Source organism: Ascaphus truei, chromosome 2, assembly GCF_040206685.1.
Source record: "Ascaphus truei isolate aAscTru1 chromosome 2, aAscTru1.hap1, whole genome shotgun sequence".
NCBI lineage: Eukaryota > Metazoa > Chordata > Amphibia > Anura > Ascaphidae > Ascaphus > Ascaphus truei.
In genome coordinates, this window is record NC_134484.1 from 351,838,870 (window position 1) to 351,863,476 (window position 24,607).

Genomic DNA, 24,607 nt, shown 5'->3' on the forward strand with positions numbered 1-24,607 from the left:
TAGGAGTGGACTGCAGGAACGTGGGCGGATGTACCTTCAAACAGCAAGTCAAACAAACACACAAACAGATATTTTAGTATAGAGAGGAAAAAGCAGAAATGAGACCAATTTCTTACAAAAAGCTATTTATTTTCAGGAAGGAAAAAAAAAAAAGAAGCCAAGTTCAAGCACCATTTTATTATATTTCCCAAAAAGGCCGTGTAATTACTAATAACAATAACATTTTTGCATCTCCCATTGGAAGAATATCCAGTGACATGATAACATATGCAAAATAATGTACATTTCATTGTTAGTGGTTTTTTCTATGGCATCGCTTTTGAATATTAACAGAAGTTCTCTCTTCCAAGACAGGGGTGCCCCCCAACAGGTCAGGTTTTCAGGATCTCTCTGTTTCAGCACAGACGGTTCAATCAGCCCCTGCTTCAGCACAGGTGGCTCAATCAGAGGCTCAGTCTCAGCGTCTGATTGAGCCACCTGTGCTGAAGTTGGGACATACTTTAAACCTGACCTGTTAGGTGGGCTTGGGGACTGGAGTTGAGCACCCCTGCACTAAGGCACCATCATTATGTACAAATGTGCAAGACTAAAAACGAACAAGAAATACTATTGTATGTATTACAGCAAATGAGGGCACCAGTCTGCAATGACCATCACACATACCACGAATACACCTGGTTTCATGTAAGACACACATTTGACTATTTGCACAATTTCATACCTGGCAAAAACAATGCATGAACTTACATCCCACTAGAACGGGGGTTCTCAACTACAGTCCTCAAGGCCCCCCCCCCCCCCTCCCCAACAGGTCAGGTTTTCAGAATATCCCTGCTTCAGCACAGGCGGCTCAATCTTTGACTGAGCCTCTGAGCCACCTGTGCTGAAGCAGGGATATCCTGAAAACCTGACCTGTTGGAGGGGGGGGGGGGGGGTTTGAGGACTGGAGTTGAGCAGCCCAGCACTAGAACATTCAAAGATAATTACAAGTGTTTGGAAATACTTCACCATATTAAGTCTGGGTGATGCCATATTTAATTGACATATCCAAGACAGAAAAAAAAAAAAGAGTACAATATACAGGACACAGTTATTCGTCATATATGTTTAATTACTCCAATATAAAATACCCGAGCCCACCAAAACTAATTTGGCAAAATGTTTTTTTTTTCACAGTATGGTATGCGTATTCCCTCCTGCTGCATATCAAAAAGCCCATTTGAATAATCTCCAAGAGTGGGGTGACCAATAATACAAGTCCAGCCCTGCAGAGTTACACTGCGTTATTCTCATCTCTGGGGATCACCAGTTGCTAAATACTACTTTATCCGCCAGTTAAAAAAAAAATGCCATCACCCTCAATAAAGCGGACGGGACATGTCCCGGTGATGTTGCTGCTTTCCATGGGTTGCCGGATTGTAGTTGAATTTGGTTACCATATTGTCTTCCCAATTAATGTTTGGGGGGAATTAAAAGCAGATATCTTGGGAACTGGGAGAGTCTGCAGATGATAAGTGTTATCCAGCTCCCTCTTTCAGATCCTTTATAAACAAAACCAAGCTGTACCATAAAAAAAAAAAAACATTGCAATAACTGAGATTCTTAAAGGAGCAATCCCAGAGGGGAAAATACTTGTGTGTTTTTAACATGGGATTGAAGCAGGGGGGTCACTGGGGCTGAACCCCATGAATTTCAGTTCCAAGGACCCCCTGCTTCCAGAGATACTTGCATCCGAAGGGGGTGCCAGTATCGCTCTGCTTTTTAAAGCTCCCGCGTCACGTGAGCCAATAGGAAGCCAAACCTGATGATGTCACGGCTTCCTATTGGCCCGCAGGGCGCAGGAGCTTTGAAACTCTGCCATTACGTTAACCCCAGCTAATGAGCCAGAGTGGCTCCCGGCTCCTCCTACGGAGGTAAATATCTCTGGAAGCAGGGTGTCCCCGGAGATCTCCGGAGACCCCCTGCTTCAATTCTGTGGGATTGCCTGTTTAAGCTTTCTCCTAAATGTGGAGGTTGATTAGAGAGGTGACATTTTATTTATGATGCAGTACGGATGTGACAAGTTCTGAGTTGTAAGAAATGTTTGAATTCCTGTTAGGATAGGACAGGTCATGAATGACAATGGTAAGGCAAGAAAATGTATGATTCTGTGCACATTTGGGCAATGCTAATTAAGACAAGCGTGAAAGAAAACTGCAGGAATGTTGACTATCAGTCCGCCAAACCTGAATAAAGAAAGGAGAATGATTGTTTAAAAGTCACATTAAAAGTGTATGACATTATCGGGTGGGGCAATCATTTGTATCCATGATGCATTAAAAACTAGAAATGTAAATAATAATATTGGATTCAAATTTGTCAAATTCAATAATAATAAAAAATAATGCATAGTCTTTCTATGCCGCTCGTCCTTTTGATGACCATTCTTAAAAAGGTTACGAAAGTGGCTAACACACCAAAAACTCCCAATAAACATGAGCGAGGATGTCCATGCAGCGGTGCCTGATCGGCCATGTTGCACTTGAATAAATAACCCCTTATTATGTAGATGAATAACTTTGTTTAATGTGAGGATGCAGGGCTGTATACAAAATGAGTATTACATTAAAATGCAATCATCGAATTGGTCCAGACATGTAAAGAGGCCAAGTCTCCCACCTAAATAACAAAGACACCCCCCCCCCCCATACCAAAAATGAGTCAAGATGAACACTCCAAATGTTTGCAACTGGAATATGACTACAAGGTGGGGCCACAGGGACCTGAAATGCAGGGTTTTGCTGTGTGTTGTAAACCTCTCTGTAAAGTTTTAAGGGAATTTATAAGTTATTGTCAGTGAGCTTTGCACACAATATGAGCCCTTTGGGGGTCTCCAAAACTATGAGACGGGTTATAAAACACAGTTTCTCTTAAAAACATTTATGTGCATTCTTCCAGGAAGAGCGTTTGCCATTCTGTCATTACCGCATATAGAAAATATATCATGCTAACCCATTGCTTGGTCGTAAACACAGCGGTGCTTTAATTCCCTTCATGTGTATAGGTTTGCTAAGGCTCCTTTAGACACAAACCTATGTAAAAGAAAGTAAAAATGCAGGAATAGTTAATATTAGTTTACCAAACTTGATAGAAGGGGAATTATTGTTTAAAAGGCCAATAGAAAGTGTATGATTATATTATTAGTCATCTGTATCCTACCTGTAATTAGAAGCTTGCTACTTTATGTATTGATGTGGTCTTAATTACATAGGCCACCATTAGCACTCACTGTACTGTGCTAGATACCAGATATACATTAGTGGCTCTGGGATCCAGAGGTGAACCGGAAACCAGTGGAAACTGTAAACACTCGTGTGTGTGAACCCAGCTAGTTGTTTTATTAATAGCTTGACCTAGATATAGTGTCATTCTGTCTTTTTTTTTTTTTTTAAATTAGCATGTTTTTGTATAGCACTGCTAGTTATATGAAGCGCTTTACAGAGACATTTTGCAGGCACAGGTCCCTGCCCCTGTGGAGCTTACAATCTATGTTTTTTTTTGGTGCCTGAGGCACAGGGAGATAAAGTGACTTGCCCAAGGTCACAAGGAGCCAACACCGGGAATTGAACCAGGCTCCTCTGCATCAAACTCTCAGTGCCAGTCAGTGTCTTTTACTCACTGAGCCGCTCCCTCTCCCACTTGCAATGCACCCACAAACATCAGTACTCAACTACTATTTAGCCAATGATGGCCCTTCCTAAAGTTGCTTGAATTATACCACCGGAGCATCACACTGAACCATCAGTGCAAGGGCATTATTGTTTTGCAAAACAGGCAGAGAGAACAAGTTACTCTTTCTTTGTATGCCTGGTGTCCAGATGGGAAATTAGAGATTCCTTTGCTGAATTTATATCTCTGCATTAAGCCATTCAATGCATAAAAATACATTACTGGTCCCTCTGGCAGCCATGGGGTTAAAGATTCATTCCCACAAAAGACACTGAGCTGTTGGCCTCGGTAGGTGTGTTGGATTATATTAAAAAAAAACATCATGTTACCATGGTCTTGACAATGTTTATGAAATGCTTGTAAATTGGCACTTGTGAATAGTTTTAGCCCTCTTGATTCTTTTGCTGCCTGTTGAGTATCTATTCTCTGGTACCTTTCCTATGCCCAGATTCATTTGAATGGGAGTTATGGCTGAGTTAGTCAATCTGGGCCCTAGCTGGGAAGGTGGAGTACATGATCTTGATTGAAGTCTCATTGGGGTGAGAGAAACAAGGTAAACAAAACCCACTTGCTTTCAAACTTTTAGAAATGATCCAATTACTTAAAGTTGACTGATTTGTTACAGCAAGTTACCAAGATGCAGTATGACCCTTGAAACATACACATTGCAGACAGTTAGCATCAGTTTCTACAAGTCATGTCTCTCTCCCACTGTTATTCATCCTCTGTATCTGTTGGTTAACTACTGTAGGGGTGGTGAATCACAGTCCTCAAGGGCCAGATTTGAAGGATATCCCTGCTTCAGCATAGGTGGCTCAGTCAGCATGGTAGAGCCACTGATTGAGCAAGCTGTGCTGAAGCAAGAATAGCCATAATACCTGGCTTGTTGGTGGCCCTTGAGGAATAGAGTTGCCCATCCCTGAACTACTGCATTAGCTGATCTTTTCAATTTAAGATTGCAAAAAATTACAGTTACAGGTTACCATCAGCTAATAGAACACCTTGTGGGTGCCTTATTGCTTAACTAAACTTTCAGTAGTACGCTCTACTGCACTATTATCTGATGGTAATCTAACTCCTCAGATCATAAATACACCGTTATTACTTTCTACATATACCACGTTTATTCTTCCAGTGGTTCTGGACCCCAAATGAGAATAACTGCCAATGTTGAGGCTGCATTCATCCAGCAATATTGTATGGAGGAGACACCCAGGAGTTGGGTTACCATCTAACCCCTTCACTAAACACATGAAAGGTTCAGTCTGTGAATCTCTGCAGTAGATCTTCCCGGTGTGGGTTGCCACCCTCCCTGAAGCGCTCACAGCCAGGGAACTCTATGAGATCAGCCTCCCCCAGTGCACATACAGCAGTGCGGGGCCGGTGAGATTGAAAGCCTGAGAAATCAGTAGACACACCAGTACCTACAGACCTGTAGGGGCGGCGAGTGGAGTACATCTGCCGGACATGCACTGGAGCCCTCCTGCGGCCCCATTTCCTGCGGGCCAACCTGGACCCCCACGCCACAAGCCCCAAGAGAAGCAGCAGGGTGTTAAGGCCAAGCAGTGCTAAAGCCAGCATTTGGTAATCCAGCAGAGGCCGGTCATCCTCTGATGGCAGTGTCACCAATCCCACACAATGGTCCCTTGGGGCCACAGGACATGCTCGTCCACCAATCAGGCTCTCCACACACACCAAGTATGGAGTGTCGCCACTGAGCTCATGCAGGGTGAGTGATTCTGCCCGGCCCCGTGGATAAACAAAACGCTGGAATCGACCTGCCTGCCCAAAGCGCTCATACAGCACCCTGAAGAGGACATGCCCACGTGTGTGGGACTCCACAGTTTGCCAACGGACCCGAGCTGTGCTACTTCCTACCGACTCCACTGACAGGTTCACCAAGTACAGCTTGTTAAAATCACATGGGTCCAAAAGTGGAGAAGGGAAATTGGCAGCCTGGCGCAAAGTCTCCGATTCTGTGTGAATACTGTGCGAGGTCTCAGCTGCCGGTTGCAGGAGATCAGTTTGCCCCTGGTGCAATGCTTTGGATGAAGGTTGCAAGGAGGCTGCTGGGAGGTCATGGTGAAAAGTTTTGACGGCACTATTATCCTGGTGCACTGTTTTGGATGCTGGCGGCAAAGGATCTGGGTGTGGTGTTTCACATGGAGGGTGCAGGGTGCCTGGGAGCCCTGAGTGCAAAGGGTCAGGGTGATGCTGATGCAAGGTCTCAGATGCTGGGTTATTGAGTTGCAATGTATTGGTTGCAGGAACTAGAGCATCTAGGTGCTTAAGATGTAACTGGTTCAATGTCTCAGCTACTGGTTGGAAGGTGCTAGGATGTTCCTTTTCAGACTCGGGGTAAAATTGCGTGATGTGAAGTTTTGCTTCTTTTGGATGCATAGTTTCAGGGAGTGGCTGGTGCAAAGTTGCTGCAGCAGTCTGCATGTCCTTGCCTTGCCCCCTCTGTAGTATCTCAAACCCTAGGTGTCTGGCAACACTCTCCTTATTTGTGCTGAGTGCTGCTTTTGTGGCTGAGACTGGTTGCCTGGTTGCAAGTGGTTCAAGGGCTGAGGAAGCTACAGAGGGTAGTGTGGGTATGGGCAGCAGCACATCTTTCAGGTTCTGCACCACAGCCCCACTTCTTGGTTGGTCCCTTCCTTCTCCTCTTCTGGATTGGGGCATTACCAAATCCCTATGTCCTGAGGTGCTGAACATTCCTTGTTCCTGTCCCGCAGGGGTTGTACTGAGAATACACCCTTTGGCCCCCTGTAAGTATGCATCCTCCAGGTAGTCTAAGTATTTCCCTGCAACCTCCGGTGGCTCCCAGCACTGCACAAACACAGTGAGCATCCGACTCCGGGAGAGCAGGGTTCCCAAAATCCAGTGCTTAAGTCCCAACAGTTGGCAATCACAGTTCCAGCGGTTGCCATCCAACTGCAGGCGGTAGAGGGCAGGGTTCCCAGAGAATGTATCCCCGGGCAGGGAGCTCAGCGTGTTGTGCTGCAAATCAAGTACCCTCAGCCGGCTCAGTCCATTGAATGCTCCTGGGTGCAAGCTGGACAGGGCATTGCGGCTCAGGTTCAGCACCTCCAGGTTCTGCAGTGGCACCAGCAGGCCTACTGGGAGCTGGCTCAGCAAGTTCCCATCCAAATGCAGTTCTTGCAGTACCCCAAGTCCCAGGAAAGCATCACTATGCAACAGAGAAAGTCGGTTGGAGCTGAGAATTAGCCTGGAGATCCGTTGCAATCCCTGAAAGACACCTGGTCCTAGCTGCTGAAGATGGTTGCTAGCCATGGTGAGGGTGCTGAGAGATCGCAGAGGTAAAAAGGTAGGATGTCGCAGGAAGGTCTGGGGGTTCCCAGTTAGACTCAGCAGACGCAGCTTCCCAAGACCCGCAAAGGCATTTTTGCTGATGCTGTTAATCCTGTTGTTCTCCAGGTGTAAGTATAGTAGGCTGCTAAGAGAAGAGAAGGGGGAGCCCTGCAGGGTCTGGATGGCGTTACTGTCCAGCCTCAGCTTGATCAGTCCCCCAAGGTTGGAGAAGCTGGCCCGGCTAACATTGTGAATCCGGTTGCCATTCACATTGAGCACTTTAAGCTTCCTGAGAGGGGCCATTGCACCAGGGGCCAGTGTGGGGAGGAGATTGTTGCCCAGGTACAATTCTTCCAGCTGGGCGAGTTTCTCAAAAGCTTTGGGATTAATGAAGTGTATCTGATTATACTGAAGGTCAAGTCTCTGCAGCTGGGGGAAGCGTAGAAAGTCCAACGCACTGATATTGGAGATAAAGTTGCCCCCCAAACTGTAAGTTTTTGTGCCGCTTAAGCTTAGAAGGTGGCTGGATCTTGGCACTGCTCGCAACCCTCTGTTGGAGCACAGGATATGTTGAAGGTGCTGGCAGTCACATGGCTCTGGGCATTTGTGATCCACACTCCAGCAGAGGCTGCAAACCACCAACATCACCAGCCCTACTATGACAGCCTTTTCCATGTCACTATGAGCAGTCTACAGAGGAACCCAGCTCTGTGCATCCCCTTCCCAAGTATATTATTCTCTTGATCTCCCTCCTACTGGTTTCTTCCTCTGTCCTGTCTCTGTGAGGGAGACACAATTTATTAGAATCTCATCCTTGTGTTATATCATTTGCTGAATCCTTTTCACACACTAGCAATTTAAGAAAGAAAAAGAAAAAAAAACCCCAATGTATTCCCGTTGGTTATAGCAGCACATTCAATAATATAATTGTTCAGGGTCAGTTACAACACTCACTGTGCATCTTAGATTTGCAGATTTGGATCACTAGGAGCCTTTTCCCATCACCTCTAGCAAATAAGGGGACTTGTTGTTGCAGCGAGCAGTTTGCATCTCCTCACTTGTTACAGCAGTGTCCCTCTTTTCCTGCAGTGACTGCTTGTTCTCCCTGATTTTGAAGCATTGGAAAAACAATAAAGCCTGCAGGGGTCAGCAGCTGGAAAACTCACTGTGCGATTTGCTGCTTGAAATCCAGGTCCATGGTAGACGATTTCCAAGAGTTCTGGCAAAGATCAGGCACTGTTGTATCCTGAAGCAGACCTCTCCAGTTTGTACTCCATCCCCTTAAAAGTTCATCCAGGGATCCAGCTGGCCATGTGATTCCCAACACCTCTCGTTTCCCTCTCCCCCTCTCTCATGCTCGCAGCTTGTGAAATGTAAATGCACAAAACAAATGCCTGCCCTTCTTTTTTTTCTCCTTCCTCCTCTCCCTTGTTTAGAAATCAACAAGAGAGCATCAGCAGCAAAGTCCGAGAAGGATTGGATGGGAGGCAGAGGCGGAAATACGCGCTTCCCACACTCCGTCCCAGGAGACTGTGAGCAAGGAAAGAGGATCCTTGAGAGGCAGCTCCGAGCTGCAAGTGGGAGGAGGGAAACGTCCAACACATGTGAAAAGGAGAGAGCACACTTTAACAGGGAAACACCGTGCCCCACAGAACAAAGGGCTAAACTCAACCCGAGCCAAATGCACAGCTCAGGCTCACGCCAAACCTAGTCCCATTATTTATTTATTTTTGGTCTAATATAGAGCATACGTTTCTGGTTGCTGCTCTAAGTGGCAGCTACACATTGCTTTGATTAAACCATTTCCATTTACTGTAGATCTGGAAATGACCTTTCTGTCCTAAGAACAGAAAATGCAATTTGCTCTTTCTTTTCTTTTGTAACAGAATGTATTTATTTGGAAGCCTTAAAGTTGTATTTTAGAGACATCCTGATGTACATCATATTGAATTGGTCTCACTGACTTGATTGAACATGTATAAAGTGTTAAAACCATGCGGGGGGGCAGCGGGGGAGAAATCAGGGGAAGAAATCAAGACCATATCTTTTCCCTTTTTTTAAAAATCACTTTGGACATATATCCTGTTCATTTTTGTAAACCGAATAACTTAATTTAGGGGTCAGATTGGTAGATCTGATCTGTCTCTTATTCAGTCCCTCTTCTGATTGCTTTATTTACAGTGTGGAAATGTACATGTATAGTATCTGATCACTTTATTGTGATGAGGCAACTGGAGCAGTTACACAATCACTTCCTCTGTTAGTAACCCACATTGTGGTTGGGGAGTATGATATATTAAAAAAAGGGGATTTTTTGGTAAGATTTGTATTTTAAAGTCACCAACCAAGATAAAACCCATTCAATATATCACCGCTATTAGGTCACTTTGATCCTGTGTGGGATTGCACCAATGTGTGTCACTAAATATAAGCACATTATTAATATATTTTATTTGTATGGTGCCAACAGTACAATGTAGGAGGGAGGACAACCACATTGTATGACAAGAGTCCATATACGTGGAGACAAACACAATAGGAAGGAGGTCCTACCTTGCCCCAAGGGGTTAACACTTAGTATTAGACGTGTTTAGGGCAATAGTAATGATGCAGTATTTCCTTATAGAGCTGCAGTGCAAAAGTGCATCCCGTCTGAAGAGGAGCTGACAATTTAATTTTGGATGTAGGATAAGGGGAGCGCAGGATCATGTAAAATATAAAACGTACATATAGTGCAATACCCAAACGTTCTTGAAGAATAATGGTAATTGTGTAAGTGGTCGTTGCCACTACTCATATGGCCCAGATAGAACGTAGACACATAAAGGTTTCTTTAGAGGAATGGTCTCCGTCTATCATAATCCCTGGAAGTCTTGGAACTGGCGTGTTACAGGGGGAGCATCTACCCATAAGTTGGACAGCAACAGAGATCCTTCTGGGGATGTGGTGTCTGCCCCTCATGTGGATAATAGTTCACAGAGATAATTTGTGTCACGGCTTCCTGACGAAGCAACGCGTTTGCGAAACGCGTTGAAGAAATACCGACCTTTTACATGCTTATAGGGTTCCATGTTACAATTGATTAAGAAGTATAGAGAGACACACTGCTCATTTGCATGTCATTACTCCGTATCCCTGGCTGCAGTTGAGTGGTTTGCTAAGCGATCATGGGAAAAGACAGAGTTGCAGACCTATCTGAGACATGCAAATGCACCACAAATGGTATTTTTATTTATTGTACACTGTACACCAGACCTGTCAAACTCAGATTAGCTTGGGGGGCCAATTTCTAAGTCCAACTGTAAGACTCGGGCCGCACCAGGAAAAAATTATATACATAGTCACCAATCTGTGCATACACTTTTTTTGGAGCTTTTCTTATTAAAAAATATGTAAGCGTCACTGGTATCTGCCTCCCCCCATATACTCTCCCCATCTAAAGAGGAAACAGAATCCGGTAAGTGGCCCTCAGAGAAGGGGTAGGGGGACAGAGAGAGTCAGTCGCTGTCACTCTCAGACACTCGCATTCTCTGACGCACACATTTTGTGACACCCTCCGACACTCACTCATCCCCTCCCATCCTCTCTGCCCCCTACCCTCACAATACACCCCCCCTAATACTCCCACTCCCCCACAATAAACACACTGCCCCCATACGCCTCCCCCACAAAACCCTCCACCCCCACAATAACCCAACAAACCCCCGCTCCCCACAATGCCCCAATAAACCCCGTCACCACTACAACCCCCACAAAACTCTCCCCCACAACCCCGCCTCCGCAACAATAATAAACACACAAATCCTCACATAATACCCCCCTCCCACATCTTACCTTGGGGGGAGCCTCTGGTGCCGCTCAGACCCTTCTGCCCCACACCAGCAGGGTGCGGAGGAGCACATTAGCAGGGGGGAGAGGAGGAGAGTATTCAGACACAACCCCGCAGGCACTGGGCATCATGTTCCAGTTCTCCCCCTTGTTTCGAGCACAGGGTCTGTCTGCAGAGCAGCCGCGGACCTCCTGGTGAAACCTTGTGGGCCGCCTGTTTCACAGCCTTACTGTAGGTTTTTTTTTTTTACCCCCGTAAGTTTTTTTTAATGCCTGGTTATTCCTTATTTAAGAAAATCTCCCCATCCCCTTTTTTAACACCATACATAATATGTACATCTCTTTAACAAAAAGCTATAACACAATGTTTAAAAAAAAAAATACAAATCTAGTTAAAATTACACACAGCACCACTACTTTTTTAAAGTCACTTTGACCACTGACAAAGCTTTCTCCTCTCCCCGCGAATAAAGAAAGGTCAAGTGGTTTATGGTATTAAGAAAAGAACGATTGTAAGAATTCTCTTTTGCCACATTTTGGACATGCTGGGGTTTAAGATAAATCACAGCCAGTCGGGCTCAAGCACAGTTTTGTTAGAATGATTAACTTTCTTGCATGGCAGTTTGATGAGGTCAGACTGAAAACCCTATGCAAGTAAATTCCCCATCTCCTCCTCTGTTTTCCCCCCTGCAGGAAATGCCTCAGAAGCTCAAAGATCAATGGAGTTAACATGTTCAGTGTCATACAACCCAGACTGGCCAGAAACCTGAACTGAGAAACAAAAAGTCCCACTTAGCAATGTGTGTTGGAGTTGTAATAGCGAAAGGTCTCCGTCATGCAACATCTTATTGTTCAAACTTCACCATGTTCAATGATCATTTCATTATTTGAGACATGTTTAAGAAATGTAGGTCCGATACTGTAAAAAGGCACAATCACCATCCCAGAAAATACAATATACTTAGGAAAGCTGACCCGGAATGGGACGTTTGGCGGCGGCCACGGGGCAACGTGTCCCAGCGGTAAGTTTTACCAGCGGCGACATGGCGGCAGAGCGCCATCCACGGCCAAACGTCCTAGACCAAGTTAACCTGCCTCGCTGTGTCAAGTGTTTTCGATGTGGCATTTGCTAGGGCCGACTTATAAAACAGCTGAAAAATTATCAAACAGGCGGTAATTTTGAAAAATGCCTTTGAACCACGTACTGTACTTATATTACATTTCCTAGAAAATGGAAAACTACTTGAGTTTTTTTTCTTTTAAATAAAATGTAAAGCAATGAAAAAGGGAAAAGTAAAGCCAATGTATATAACAAAAAATGCATGGGAAAGAATAGGACAAAAAAACATTTCTGAAAGGCGTCAGAAATGTAGGAGTAATGCATCGATGTTGGGTGCAGTTCTACTTAATGGAGCTTAATGGATCGCTTATTTTATCCTGATCACTAGAACTATACTTTGAGATATTTTTTATTTGGTGAATTTATTATTATCTACAACACTCTAAAAAGACGTAAAATGGACAGGTTTTCCAAATCTCATTGAAAAGTCGTCATATAACAAGTACAAATATAGTTTTGCATAATGAAAATGTTGTACCGTTCATAGAATGGTGAAAATAGCAGCAAACCATTGAATGTTTTGGAGGCAGCAAGCCCTCCAAATTAACACAATTGAACAGTCAAGGGGGTCACTGGAAGAGTGCGCTGAAGTTGATATAGGCCGCCAGTCACCACAGCCAAACAGCGGGGGAATGTCATGCTTTATAGGGACATTTCCCTCATTTATTGAAACATTGGTGATGATCCGGCCGTCCTCCACTTTGATTTACCCTAGGATGGGGAAATCAAGAGGCAAATTGGTACAGAATTGGGTTGTTTCCCTGGTTACAAAAATTGAGGTGAAACTGACGGATTTCAGAAAAACTTTGGGGCTTAAGGCCGTGCCTATAGTGCCGTCGATAGCGACGGCGACACGGCAGGTGACGTCACCCGTCGCCACCGATGAAAGTTATGTTTCGCCGGGCGGCGGGGTCGCGGGATTCCGGCAATTTGATTTGTTCAAGGGCCGTCACGTGACAACCCTTGAAAAATCTAATTTTGCCGGCTTCCAGTTTCTGCGATGGCGCCGTAATTTAAATGTGCACGTTTCCGACAGCTCGCGAACATCTCTACTTTTGCCTAGGGGGGATAGCTGCTTTAATACCAGTGATCTATTAAAATACGCGCCTAAAGAAAACCCCTTTGAAGCATGGGGCACGGAATCATTGCACGATTTTAGAGCAATTTATGATAAGTAATCTAGAAGTGAAAATGTAGAATATTCAATAAGGTACTCGGGAATAGTTTTGGAATCTGGTGGAAAATCTGTTAGCTGAAAGTAAATCAATGCATAAGTACTACTGTAGCATAATTTAAACACCACAAAATACATGTGCAAAGTGATTCAGATGACTGGTGTGGTTTTTTTTTTCTAGTGAATTAAAGATTTGAGTGAGGATTTATTTTATGCAGGCGTTAGCAAAGCTGTCTTTGTATTGCCGTAATGTTTTTTTGGCTCACAGCAGGGGCAAATAGTGAGGCACACACAGCTATTCACACCTGCACCAACAGAAGTCTGTCTTCTTATTTTTTTACAGAAAATAAAAATATAACTTGTGAGCACATTCACATGTCTCACCATTATCTCCTAGCATACAATGCTTCCACAGCAGCCAAGGATTCTGGGAAATTACTTGCAAATGAGCACACAGTGTCACCTTTTGCTTGATGTCCATTTTAACATTGACCCCTATAATTTATGTATTAATATTTATAAAAATGTTTTACCAGGAAGTAATACATTGAGCGCTACCTATCATTTTCCAACATGTCCTGGCACAGACGTATGACAGTATATTGTTACATGCAGGGCTGGGTCGATGTCGGTGCTATCGGTGCCACTCGGTTACAGAGGCACTGCGTTCTTCCCCACAACAATGAAACCGGTTGTCGGGGGAGAGTGCAGGGCCTCTGTAAATCTCTTGCTGTCAGTATCCCTCTACATGGCGTCCGCCAGGAGGAGGGACACTGACAGCAAGAGATCGCACAGGAGAAGGTAAGAGGCTCCGCACCACTGCCCTGCTCCGAGCCCTGCAATGTCCCCAGACGGCCTTGGTTACACGTTATATTTACATTCATTTCATGGACAGTTAGAGACAATGTATATTATGGGCGTATGTACCAGTTGCAGACAAGATTAAAGCGCGAGACTGCAGAGGTCTTGAAAGAACTTAAAACTGGCGGTGACAGTCTGTTAGGTTGTTACAGTCGTGAGGTGCACAGTAAGATAAGGAGGAGCGACCGTATTCTTTGTTGAACAGTCTTTTGGAATCAGATCTCAGATGATAAGTATTGCGTGTGGTAGGGGTGAGGAACTTGTTTAGATGTCCAGGCACAAAGTACTTGTCTTCAAGGGATAGCCACACTAGTTCTTTGAGTATTTCGCAGTGGTGCGTGTTGTAATTACATTGTAGTACAAAATAGTATATTGAATTGTCGAGGGTGTCTAGTTTGCTAAGGTGAGTTTGGGATGCTGTACCATATACTATGTTCCCATAGTCTATAATTGGCATTAGCATCTGCTGTGCGATGCGCTTTCTGACCATCCGGCTTAGGGAGGATTTGTTCCAATAAAGTATACCTAGTTTGCCATAGGTTTTGGATGTCAGAGTACCAATGTGCAACCCAAATGTTAAATGGGAGTCAAACCATATGCCCAGATAATTAAAACTAGTGACCAGGGCTAGAATTGTGTTCGAGTTGGTTCTGAGCTTATGCATGGTGTATTAGGCTAAGGCCCCGTCCCCTCAGTCAGCGCGCCCGCACTGCAGACAGGCGGCGCGCTGACAGGCAATTGACCGCTACTTGCGGTCTGTAGGGAGCGGGAGATACAAATTTTCTGCCTCTCGCGCATCACTGCTCCCTCCTCCCGAGCCGGCCAAAAGTTAAGAAAAAAAACCAGGACACACACCCGCAGCTCCTTCCCTGCTCCCCTCCACTCGCGCACACACACAGGCACACACAGGCACACACACACACACACACACAGGCAAATACACACACAGGGGGGGTGAATCGGAGCAAGGGGGAAATCGGAACGGGGACCGGGCAGAGGCGGGAAATCGGAGCAGGGAGGGAATCGGAAGGGGGATCGGAGCTGAAGGGGGAAATTGGAAGGGGGATCGGAGCTGAAGGGGGAAATTGGAACGGGGATCGGAGCAGAGGGGGGAATCGGATTGGCTGCTGGGATGTCACGTGACGCGACACTGGCCAAAACCACAAGCTCCTTGTCGCTCCGGCTGGCTGACGCGTCACAGCACGCAGTCAGCCACGCCGGAAGGAGCCAGCGGGGACATCTAGAACGGGGGCAAGCAGCTGGTGGCCCGCGGCCGCGCGCGCCGCCGGCCAAAGCCTTACACAGCTTTTTGAGCACAGCGTGGGTTAATGTAGTGCATAGCCAGAAAACGGTTTTCCTTTTTTCGGAATTCCAAAATATTTTTCTCAGTGGGATAGCGCCATTAACTGCTAGCTACGCCAGTTACTACAAATAGTTGTACAATACATCTTCTGCAGCTGTACCTTTAGGTATGCATGAAAGTAAAACATCCTGTAAGCGTTGCCATTATACATATTTTGTTTTGCATACTTAAAAAAAAAATACATTCATATGTATACAACATTAGAGACAATTTTAATATTATAACCAAAAGTTATTTATTTTTTTAATTTCACAATTTCAGCCATTAACAAAAAATGTCAGATCCCTATAGCAGACAAGTTCCATGTGCTTGAAAACGAGGTGCAGATTCTTAATTCATTAAACGTGATCAGATGAATCTTTAAAAGGGCACAGTATTCAGTTACAGTAGGAACCAAGAGAATGTTGTATTTCACCCGCTATGCGTTAGCATTGTAAAGCTTCACACTTTTGGAGAAATCGGTCAATCATGTCGAAAGATCTTTCAGGCTGGTCGTATGGCAGGATGTGGCCGCCTCCTCTCACAATCACCTACAAAAGAAAAGGAAATGGTTAAAAAAAAAATACTTGATTATTTCTGTTGCCTAATCAGATCTAAAGGGTTTGATCAACTATACACTAAATTTAACTACATCACCAGAAAATAAGTTTGAGTAAACCAACAGTTTTTTTTCCATTACTAGTGATATGGGAAAAGGTTAGTTCACAAATGCATCTTCCAACTATGCACAATGTTTCTATTAGATTATGCACAGTCAAATTATGCTTTATTATATCTTACAACACAAACTTAAAGAAATAAATAGGCTCTTCATTTTGTAACAATCCCATATCTTATACTATATTAGTGAAAGCACTGTATGTTTGCCTGCCTGCCTGCATGCATGCATGCCTGCCTGCTGGATGTCCGGTGTCCCTAGCGGCAATCTCATTGGTCCCTTGGCCCGCCCCCGCACACCTCTCATTGGCCTCACACACTCACACCACCCCCTTGGCCCGCCCCCCACACCTCTCATTGGCCTGAGGCGGAGTGACGGGCCAAAGGTCCAAAAAAATAAATCAATCACACACACACACACACACACACACACACACACACACACACACACACACACACACACACACACACACACACACACACACACACACACACACACACACACCTCTCCCCTCTCCAAATCACCTCTTCCCCCTCCCCAGCGGCATCACCTCTTCCCCCTCCCCAGCGGCATCACCTCTTCCCCCTCCCCAGCGGCATCACCTCTTCCCCCTCCCCAGCGGCATCACCTCTTCCCCCTCCCCAGCGGCATCACCTCTTCCCCCTCCCCAGCGGCATCACCTCTTCCCCCTCCCCAGCGGCATCACCTCTTCCCCCTCCCCAGCGGCATCACCTCTCCCCGCTCCAAATCACCTCTCCCCGCTCCAAATCACCTCTCCCCGCTCCAAATCACCTCTCCCCGCTCCAAATCACCTCTCCCCGCTCCAAATCACCTCTCCCCCCTCCCCGCTCCAAATCACCTCGCTTCCCGCAGCTGCCACGCGGCGCGTAAGATGGCGGACCCCCTTCCTCCCTCGCGGCGCCGAGTCAGACGGTGGCGGCGCCCGGAAGTACAGGTAGGTGTCGCTCCCCACCTCCGGCGCCAAACGGAACTAAAGAAAGGGCGCATCAACTGAGGTGTGTGTGTGTGTGTGTGTGTGTGTGTGTGTGTGTGTGTGTGTGTGTGTGTGTGTGTCACTGTCCACTGCCCCCCCCTCCTATCCACTGCCCCCCCTCCTGTCCACTGCCCCCCCCTCCTGTCCACTGCGTCCCCCCTCCTGTCCCCCCTCCTGTCCACTGCCCCCCCCTCCTGTCCACTGCCCCCCCCCCTCCTGTCCACTGCCCCCCCTCCTGTCCACTGCCCCCCCCTCCTGTCCACTGCCCCCCCCCCTCCTGTCCACTGCCCCCCCTCCTGTCCACTGCCCCCCCCTCCTGTCCACTGCCCCCCCCCCCTCCTGTCCACTGCCCCCCCTCCTGTCCACTGCGTCCCCCCTCCTGTCCACTGCGTCCCCCCTCCTGTCCACTGCGTCCCCCCTCCTGTCCCCCCTCCTGTCCACTGCCCCCCCCTCCTGTCCACTGCCACCCCCCTCCTGTCCACTGCCCCCTCCCTCCTGTCCACTGCCCCCCCCCTCCTGTCCACTGCCCCCCCCCTCCTGTCCACTGCCCCCCCCTCCTGTCCACTGCCCCCCCCTCCTGTCCACTGCCCCCCCCCTCCTGTCCACTGCCCCCCCCCTCCTGTCCACTGCCCCCCCCTCCTGTCCACTGCCCCCCCCCCTCCTGTCCACTGCCCCCCCCCCTCCTGTCCACTGCCCCCCCCCCTCCTGTCCACTGCCCCCCCCCCTCCTGTCCACTGCCCCCCCCCCTCCTGTCCACTGCCCCCCCCCCCTCCTGTCCACTGCCCCCCCCTCCTGTCCACTGCCCCCCCCCTCCTGTCCACTGCCCCCCCCCTCCTGTCCACTGCCCCCCCCCTCCTGTCCACTGCCCCCCCCCCTCCTGTCCACTGCCCCCCCCCCTCCTGTCCACTGCCCCCCCCCCCTCCTGTCCACTGCCCCCCCCCTCCTGTCCACTGCCCCCCCCTCCTGTCCACTGCCCCCCCCTCCTGTCCACTGCCCCCCCCCTCCTGTCCACTGCCCCCCCCCCTCCTGTCCACTGCCCCCCCCCTCCTGTCCACTGCCCCCCCCCCCTCCTGTCCACTGCCCCCCCCCTCCTGTCCACTGCCCCCCCCTCCTGTCCACTGCCCCCCCCCTCCTGTCCACTGCCCCCCCCCTCCTGTCCACTGCCCCCCCCCCCTCCTGTCCACTGCCCCCCCCCCCTCCTGTCCACTGCCCCCCCCCCTCCTGTCCACTGCAGGAAATGCAGGGGGAGGAATCCATGCCTTTGAGGCGCCCCCCCCCCTCCCTTTGACGCCCCCCCCCTCCCTTTGACGCCCCCCCCCTCCCTTTGACGCCCCCCCCCTCCCTTTGACGCCCCCCCCCTCCCTTTGACGCCCCCCCCCTCTCCCTTTGACGCCCCCCCCCTCTCCCTTTGACGCCCCCCCCTCTCCCTTTGACGCCCCCCCCCTCCCTTTGACGCCCCCCCCCTCCCTTTGACGCCCCCCCCCTCCCTTTGACGCCCCCCCCTCCCTTTGACGCCCCCCCCTCCCTTTGACGCCCCCCCCTCCCTTTGACGCCCCCCCCTCTCCCTTTGACGCCCCCCCCCCTCCCTTTGACGCCCCCCCCTCCCTTTGACGCCCCCCCCTCCCTTTGACGCCCCCCCCCTCCCTTTGACGCCCCCCCCCTCCCTTTGACGCCCCCCCCCTCCCTTTGACGCCCCCCCCCCCCTCCCTTTGACGCCCCCCCCCCCCTCCCTTTGACGCCCCCCCCCCCCCTCCCTTTGACGCCCCCCCCCTCCCTTTGACGCCCCCCCCCTCCCTTTGACGCCCCCCCCCTCCCTTTGACGCCCCCCCCCTCCCTTTGACGCCCCCCCCCTCCCTTTGACGCCCCCCCCCTCCCTTTGACGCCCCCCCCCTCCCTTTGACGCCCCCCCCCTCCCTTTGACGCCCCCCCCTCCCTTTGACGCCCCCCCCCTCCCTTTGACGCCCCCCCCTCCCTTTGACGCCCCCCCCCTCCCTTTGACGCCCCCCCCCTCCCTTTGACGCCCCCCCCCTCCCTTTGACGCCCCCCCCCTCCCTTTGACGCCCCCCCCCTCCCTTTGACGCCCCCCCCCTCCCTTTGACGCCCCCCCCCCTCCCTTTGACGCCCCCCCCTCCCTTTGACGCCCCCCCCTCCCTTTGACGCCCCCCCCTCCCTTTGACGCCCCCCCCCCCTCCCTTTGACGCCCCCCCCTCCCTTTGACGCCCCCCCCCTCCCTTTGACGCCCCCCCCCTCCCTTTGACGCCCCCCCCCTCCCTTTGACGCCCCCCCCTCCCTTTGACGCCCCCCCCCTCCCTTTGACGCCCCCCCCTCCCTTTGACGCCCCCCCCTCCCTTTGACGACCCCCCCCTCCCTTTGACGCCCCCCCCCTCCCTTTGACGCCCCCCCTCCCTTTGACGCCCCCCCCTGCCTTTGACGCCCCCCCCTGCCTTTGATGCCCCGCGCGCACACACTGACTGACTGCCGCACGCACGCACACACTGACTGACGCGCACACAAAGCCTGACTGACGCACGCACACACTGACTGAGGCACACACTGACTGTGTGTGCGTCAGTCAGTCTGTGTGTGTTTGTGTTTCTGCCTCAGACTCACTGACGCGCGAGCAAACACACAGTGACTGACGCACACACGCTACATGAAGCTGTAAAGGAGGGAGGGAGGGAGGGAGGGGGGGGACTGGATTGATGTGAATGGGGGACAAACAGAGAGAGGGGGGAGGAGAGAGAGGAACGGGAACATTACATCCCGGGCAACGCCGGGTCTCTCAGCTAGTTATACATATTGTACACACACACACACACACACACGAGTGAGCGATATTATATACGTTTCAGACAAAAGGTGACACACTGTGTGCTCATTTGCACATCTATTCCCAGAATCCTTTGCTGCAGTGGGAGCACTGTATGCTGGGTGATAATGGTGAAAGGCAGGGTTGCAGGCCTGCCTAAGACACGTGATTGTGCTCACGTGATCTTTTAATTTGCTATATGCAATACGGTGGAGGTTTCTTGTTGCCTTTTTCACCCACCATAACTTAAAACGTGATGGTAAACCCTACAGTCTTGAAAATGCAAAGCCAGAAGTACTACAACTTCACACTGATGATACCCATTAACAAACATGTTCAAACATGTCTGTGAATGGTTTCTCTGGCTTTGCATCTGATTCCCAAGCTGTGCTTTAAAGCTGTGTTAACAGCGAGCATTAGCTTATATGGGCTCCATGTAACAATGGATTTTCAGACAAAAGGTGACATGGTGTGCTCATTTGCATGTCATTTCCCAGAATCCCTTCCTGCAGTGGAAGCACTGTATGCTGGGGATAATGGTGATAGGCAGGGTTACAGACGTGTGTGTGTTTCATTTGTCCTGGGTCCCATGATTTCTGTTGGCGGCCATGCTCCTGCCCGACACTGCAGCGGACAGCCTGCAGCACAGTAAGTCAGCAGCTGCCACACACCCCCGTCACACACTGCACCCAAAGTCAGCCGCCGCAGAGATATAGCGCCGCCGCCCCCGTCACTAGCACCCGCAGTGAGCCACCGCCGCGCAACCCTCCCTCTCGCCCCCACAGTGAGCCACCACCGGACAGCTCTGAAGGGGGGGGATTACAACCCGCCCCCCCCCAGTGAACCGCCACCGTCTAACTGTGAAGGGGGGGGGAAGCCCAACATGCCTAAGACATGCAGATGAGCATACAGTTGTATTACATTTGCATATTTGCTTTGGAGGGTTTTTATCACTTTTTTTACTCACCATAACTTAACTCAGTACACACACACACAGAGACACACACACACAGAGACACACACAGAGAGACACAATTCCATCAAAATTGGTATTATGACAAACTAATTGACACTGTATTTATTTTAGAATCCTTTTCAGAAAGCTGGAGAAGAGTAAAGCTGTCTATTAAAACAAAAGGGAATGACATCTTCCCAACACTAGCAGACTGCTTCACAGCATATTAAACAGGGGTCCTAAACAGAGTAATCTGACACCTCCCCTGCTAAAGCAGCTGGGATAAAATGGAACCCATGTGACACATTACCCTGTTATCGCTTAGCATGTACACTATAAGGCGCTGACCCGTGCTGAGGTGCGCTGACGCTCCTCAGTGAGCCCCTGCAGCCGCAATGAGAGCGGCTTTAGCAGGGGCTCGCGCACGCTTCCGCAAGCGTGCGTAGGTCATTTTCAAAAGATAGATTTTCGCGCTCCGGTCACGTAAGCGGTTCGGCTCAGCACGGCTGCAGTCCTATGTACGCAGCCTAAGTCTGCTGCACTCTCAGGTATTGTTTGTTTGTACATTAAGTGACTGCACTACAAAATAAGAAAGGTGCAGAGAATACAATGTGTCCTTGAATTACCATTAGTAAAAAGATAACTAGTAGTGAGTTAAACCACTAACTGGCACATATTCCAAAGTAGCAAGCAAGTGCCTCCTACTAATGTGTTCTGGGTTACAAAAATCCCATAAATAAGGCACAGAGCAAGGTGCCACTTTAACATCGAAATCTGCGACACAGTTTAAAGAGGAAAAAAAAATAAGATAAGATGTGCATTTTGGAAATCAATATGCAAGATGAGCTTCCATGTAAAATAGAAGGTTATTAAACAAAAATGCATGCGTGTAACTCCATATGTTATGTGGTTTTAAATACTATTATGATGTTAAAAAACAAACAAAAAAAACACTGTAAGATATCATAAAACCAATCAGCAATACATAGCGGTCCTGCCCAAACACACAGTGTAAACAGAACTGTTCATCGACTGTGGTCAGAAGTTCTAACTGTTCAAAAGCGGAGGCTCAATTAAATATTACAACGGTAAGCAGTTCTTGGCACCAACATGGGACAGTAATTCTGCTGTGGTCACACATTTTCCTTCGAAACTACTGTGCATTTATAGCCATGAGTTGCCAAGTCTAGCCCAATAAATGATAGATAGGTAATAACATTCATTTCATTTTTCCCCCCAGCAATGTGACTGCGTACTTTGCAACTAAGTTTTCTGAATCATAATACGCAGTTTCCCGCTCTTCTTTTAGACATAGAAGCTTTTCAATGCATTACATATTACATTCAATATTCAAAATATCAAATCTTAAATTGCAGAACATTCATTCAACTACTATAAAAATGTGTTACTCAATAGATTTTAGATTTACATTTCTAATTATCAAGCACAACAAACAAAAAAACATTTGGCTGATAAATTGATTACAGGAGGAGCACTTTGAAGGGGCATCACTCAATGAATGGAAGCATTTAGCACTTACTCTGCTCGCATTATTTACTGAGTTAGGGAGTGTCAATGTGGACTGACATTTTTCTGACCTCCAGGCAGCCACTTTTTGTATTGTGAGCAAGTGCAAAACAGGAAATACAGTATGGAGAGTTACAGGGCATCAACTAGGAGTTACATGCTACAACAACTATGCACACCAACAGGGTAATAGTGCATCTTTTTGATAGAATATGCATGCTCACCATAATTAATGTCAGAAACGCATTTTAATGCCTCGTTTGATTGTGCTTTTTATTGTATGTTAGTGGATTAAGAGCTGTGAAAACAAGGGAAGTAAAGATTCGATCTTGGCTTGCAGAATACAATTTCGTGAAAATTAGGAAACTAGCCATAAGTGCCTTATTTTGTTTTTCTTCATGAAAATGTAAATAGTATGAATGTGCTGCATTTAAACAGTTATTCTTAAAGGACTTTGGGAGAGATTCACTAAGGTCAGTTTCGGGGTAACGCACTAGATCTGGCGTGAACCGCCACAGGCTTGAATGGCCGTTAATGCTGGATCACAAACGTTAGCCGCAATGAACCTTATGGAATCTCCCACTTTGAGTTGGTGCCACAAATCCTAGCCTGTGGTCTGCTCAAAACAGAGGAGAAAACAAAGAGAGACTCATCCAATAATTTACTGTAAGATCTGACAAGACACATCTGAACCCAAGACACCAAAACTAGTTCCAGTACTTGTGTGAAAAAGAACAGCCATTATATAAACATGCACCCGACCATGGTGATCTGCAAAGTCACCACTATCCAACTGTAAATAAATCTGTCTCAATCTATACACTAGCTTGTAGGATAGTACTGTACAGTTGGTAAAGAAGTGCTGGTGATGCTAGCAAACACCATTGTATAACCACTGGAAACTATGGTCTCTATTCAGTATTATTTATTTAATTTTTTATTTATAAAATGTTTAACAAGGAAGTAATACACAGTATGTCCTGGGCACAGGGTTATGATGACAAATACATGGTTACATTATTTGAACTGGATTATACATTATGCATAAAGACTTTGCATGAACAGTTTAACATATTTTATCTTTTAGGCATATGAAACAGTTACAGACCAGATTAAAATGTGAGACAGCTTTAGTTTTGAAAGAACTTTGAGAGTCTCTGTAAATTGTTCCAGGTATGTGGTGCACGGTAAGAGGAGGTGCGACCGGATACTTTGGATACTTTGTTGAACCTTGGGACCATGAGCTGTCTTTTGGTCAGATCTCAGGGTAATGCAGTTGATGTGGTCTACTTAGATTTTGCAAAGACTTTTGATACGGTTTCACCCAAGAGGTTGGTGTACAAAATAAAGAAAATTGGACTCAGTAATAATATATGCACCCGGATTGAAAACTGGTTAAATGACAGACAACAGAGGGTTGTCATAAATGGAACTTTTTCAGGTTGGGCTAAAGTCGTGAGTGGAGTACCTCAAGGATTGGTACTGGGACCCCTGCTTTTTAACTTGTTTATTAATGACCTTGAGGTTGGCATTGAGGGCAAACTCTCCATCGTTGCTGATGATACTAAATTGTGAAAGGTAGTAGAATCATAGCAGGATGTAATTTCTCTTCAGAAGGACTTGGATGGACTGGAAATGTGGGCAGGTAAATGGCAGATGAGGTTTAATACAGATAATGTAAGTTTATGAATTTGGGAAGCAAGAATAAAAAAGGCGACTTACAAATTAAATGGGGAGAAATTGGGGGAATCCTTGATGGAGAAGGATTTAGAAGTGCTTGTAGACAGCAGGCTTAGCAATAGTGCCCAAAGTCATGCAGTAGATGCAAAGGCAAACATTAAAACGGGCAATGGATGGAAGGGAAGTAAACATAATTATGCCCCTTTACAAAGCATTAGTAAGACCACACCTTCAATATGGAGTACAATTTTGGGCACCAATCCTAAGAAAATACATTATGAGAAGAGCCACCAAATTAATAAAGGGGATGGACAATCTAACTTATGAGGAGAGGCTAGCTAAATTAGATTTATTTACATCAGAAAAGCGGCGTCTAAGAGGGGATATGATAACTATATACAAATATATTCGGGGACAGTACAAGGAGCTTTCAAAAGAACTATACATCCCACGGGCAGTACTAAGGACTCGGGGCCACCCCTTAAGGTTGGAGGAAAAAAAGATTTCACCAGCAACAAAGGAAAGGCTTCTTTACAGTAAGGGCAGTTAAAACGTGGAATTCATTACCCATGGAGACTGTGATGGCAGATACAATTGATTTGTTCAAAAAAAGGTTGG

At 47.7% G+C, this 24,607-nt stretch overlaps 2 protein-coding genes across 3 annotated transcripts in view; both read right to left on the bottom strand.

The window, feature by feature from the left end:
• Positions 1-927: 927 nt before the first annotated feature.
• Positions 928-8,599, bottom strand: TRIL (TLR4 interactor with leucine rich repeats). Its single transcript, XM_075586854.1, has 2 exons — positions 7,975-8,599; positions 928-7,799 (listed from the first exon to the last, which is right to left on the bottom strand). Exon 2 carries the CDS (start codon positions 7,693-7,695, stop codon positions 4,969-4,971), a length of 2,727 nt encoding a protein of 908 aa, XP_075442969.1. The 5' UTR covers positions 7,696-7,799; positions 7,975-8,599; the 3' UTR covers positions 928-4,968.
• Positions 8,600-15,576: 6,977 nt separating this feature from the next.
• Positions 15,577-24,607, bottom strand: part of CPVL (carboxypeptidase vitellogenic like) — a 186,978-nt gene continuing 177,947 nt past the window's right edge. For both annotated transcript variants that reach the window (XM_075586856.1, XM_075586855.1), the window contains one exon: positions 15,577-15,896. In XM_075586856.1, the coding sequence (XP_075442971.1) occupies positions 15,792-15,896 (105 nt within the window). In that variant the 3' untranslated portion in view covers positions 15,577-15,791. The remainder of the gene's footprint in view (positions 15,897-24,607) is intronic.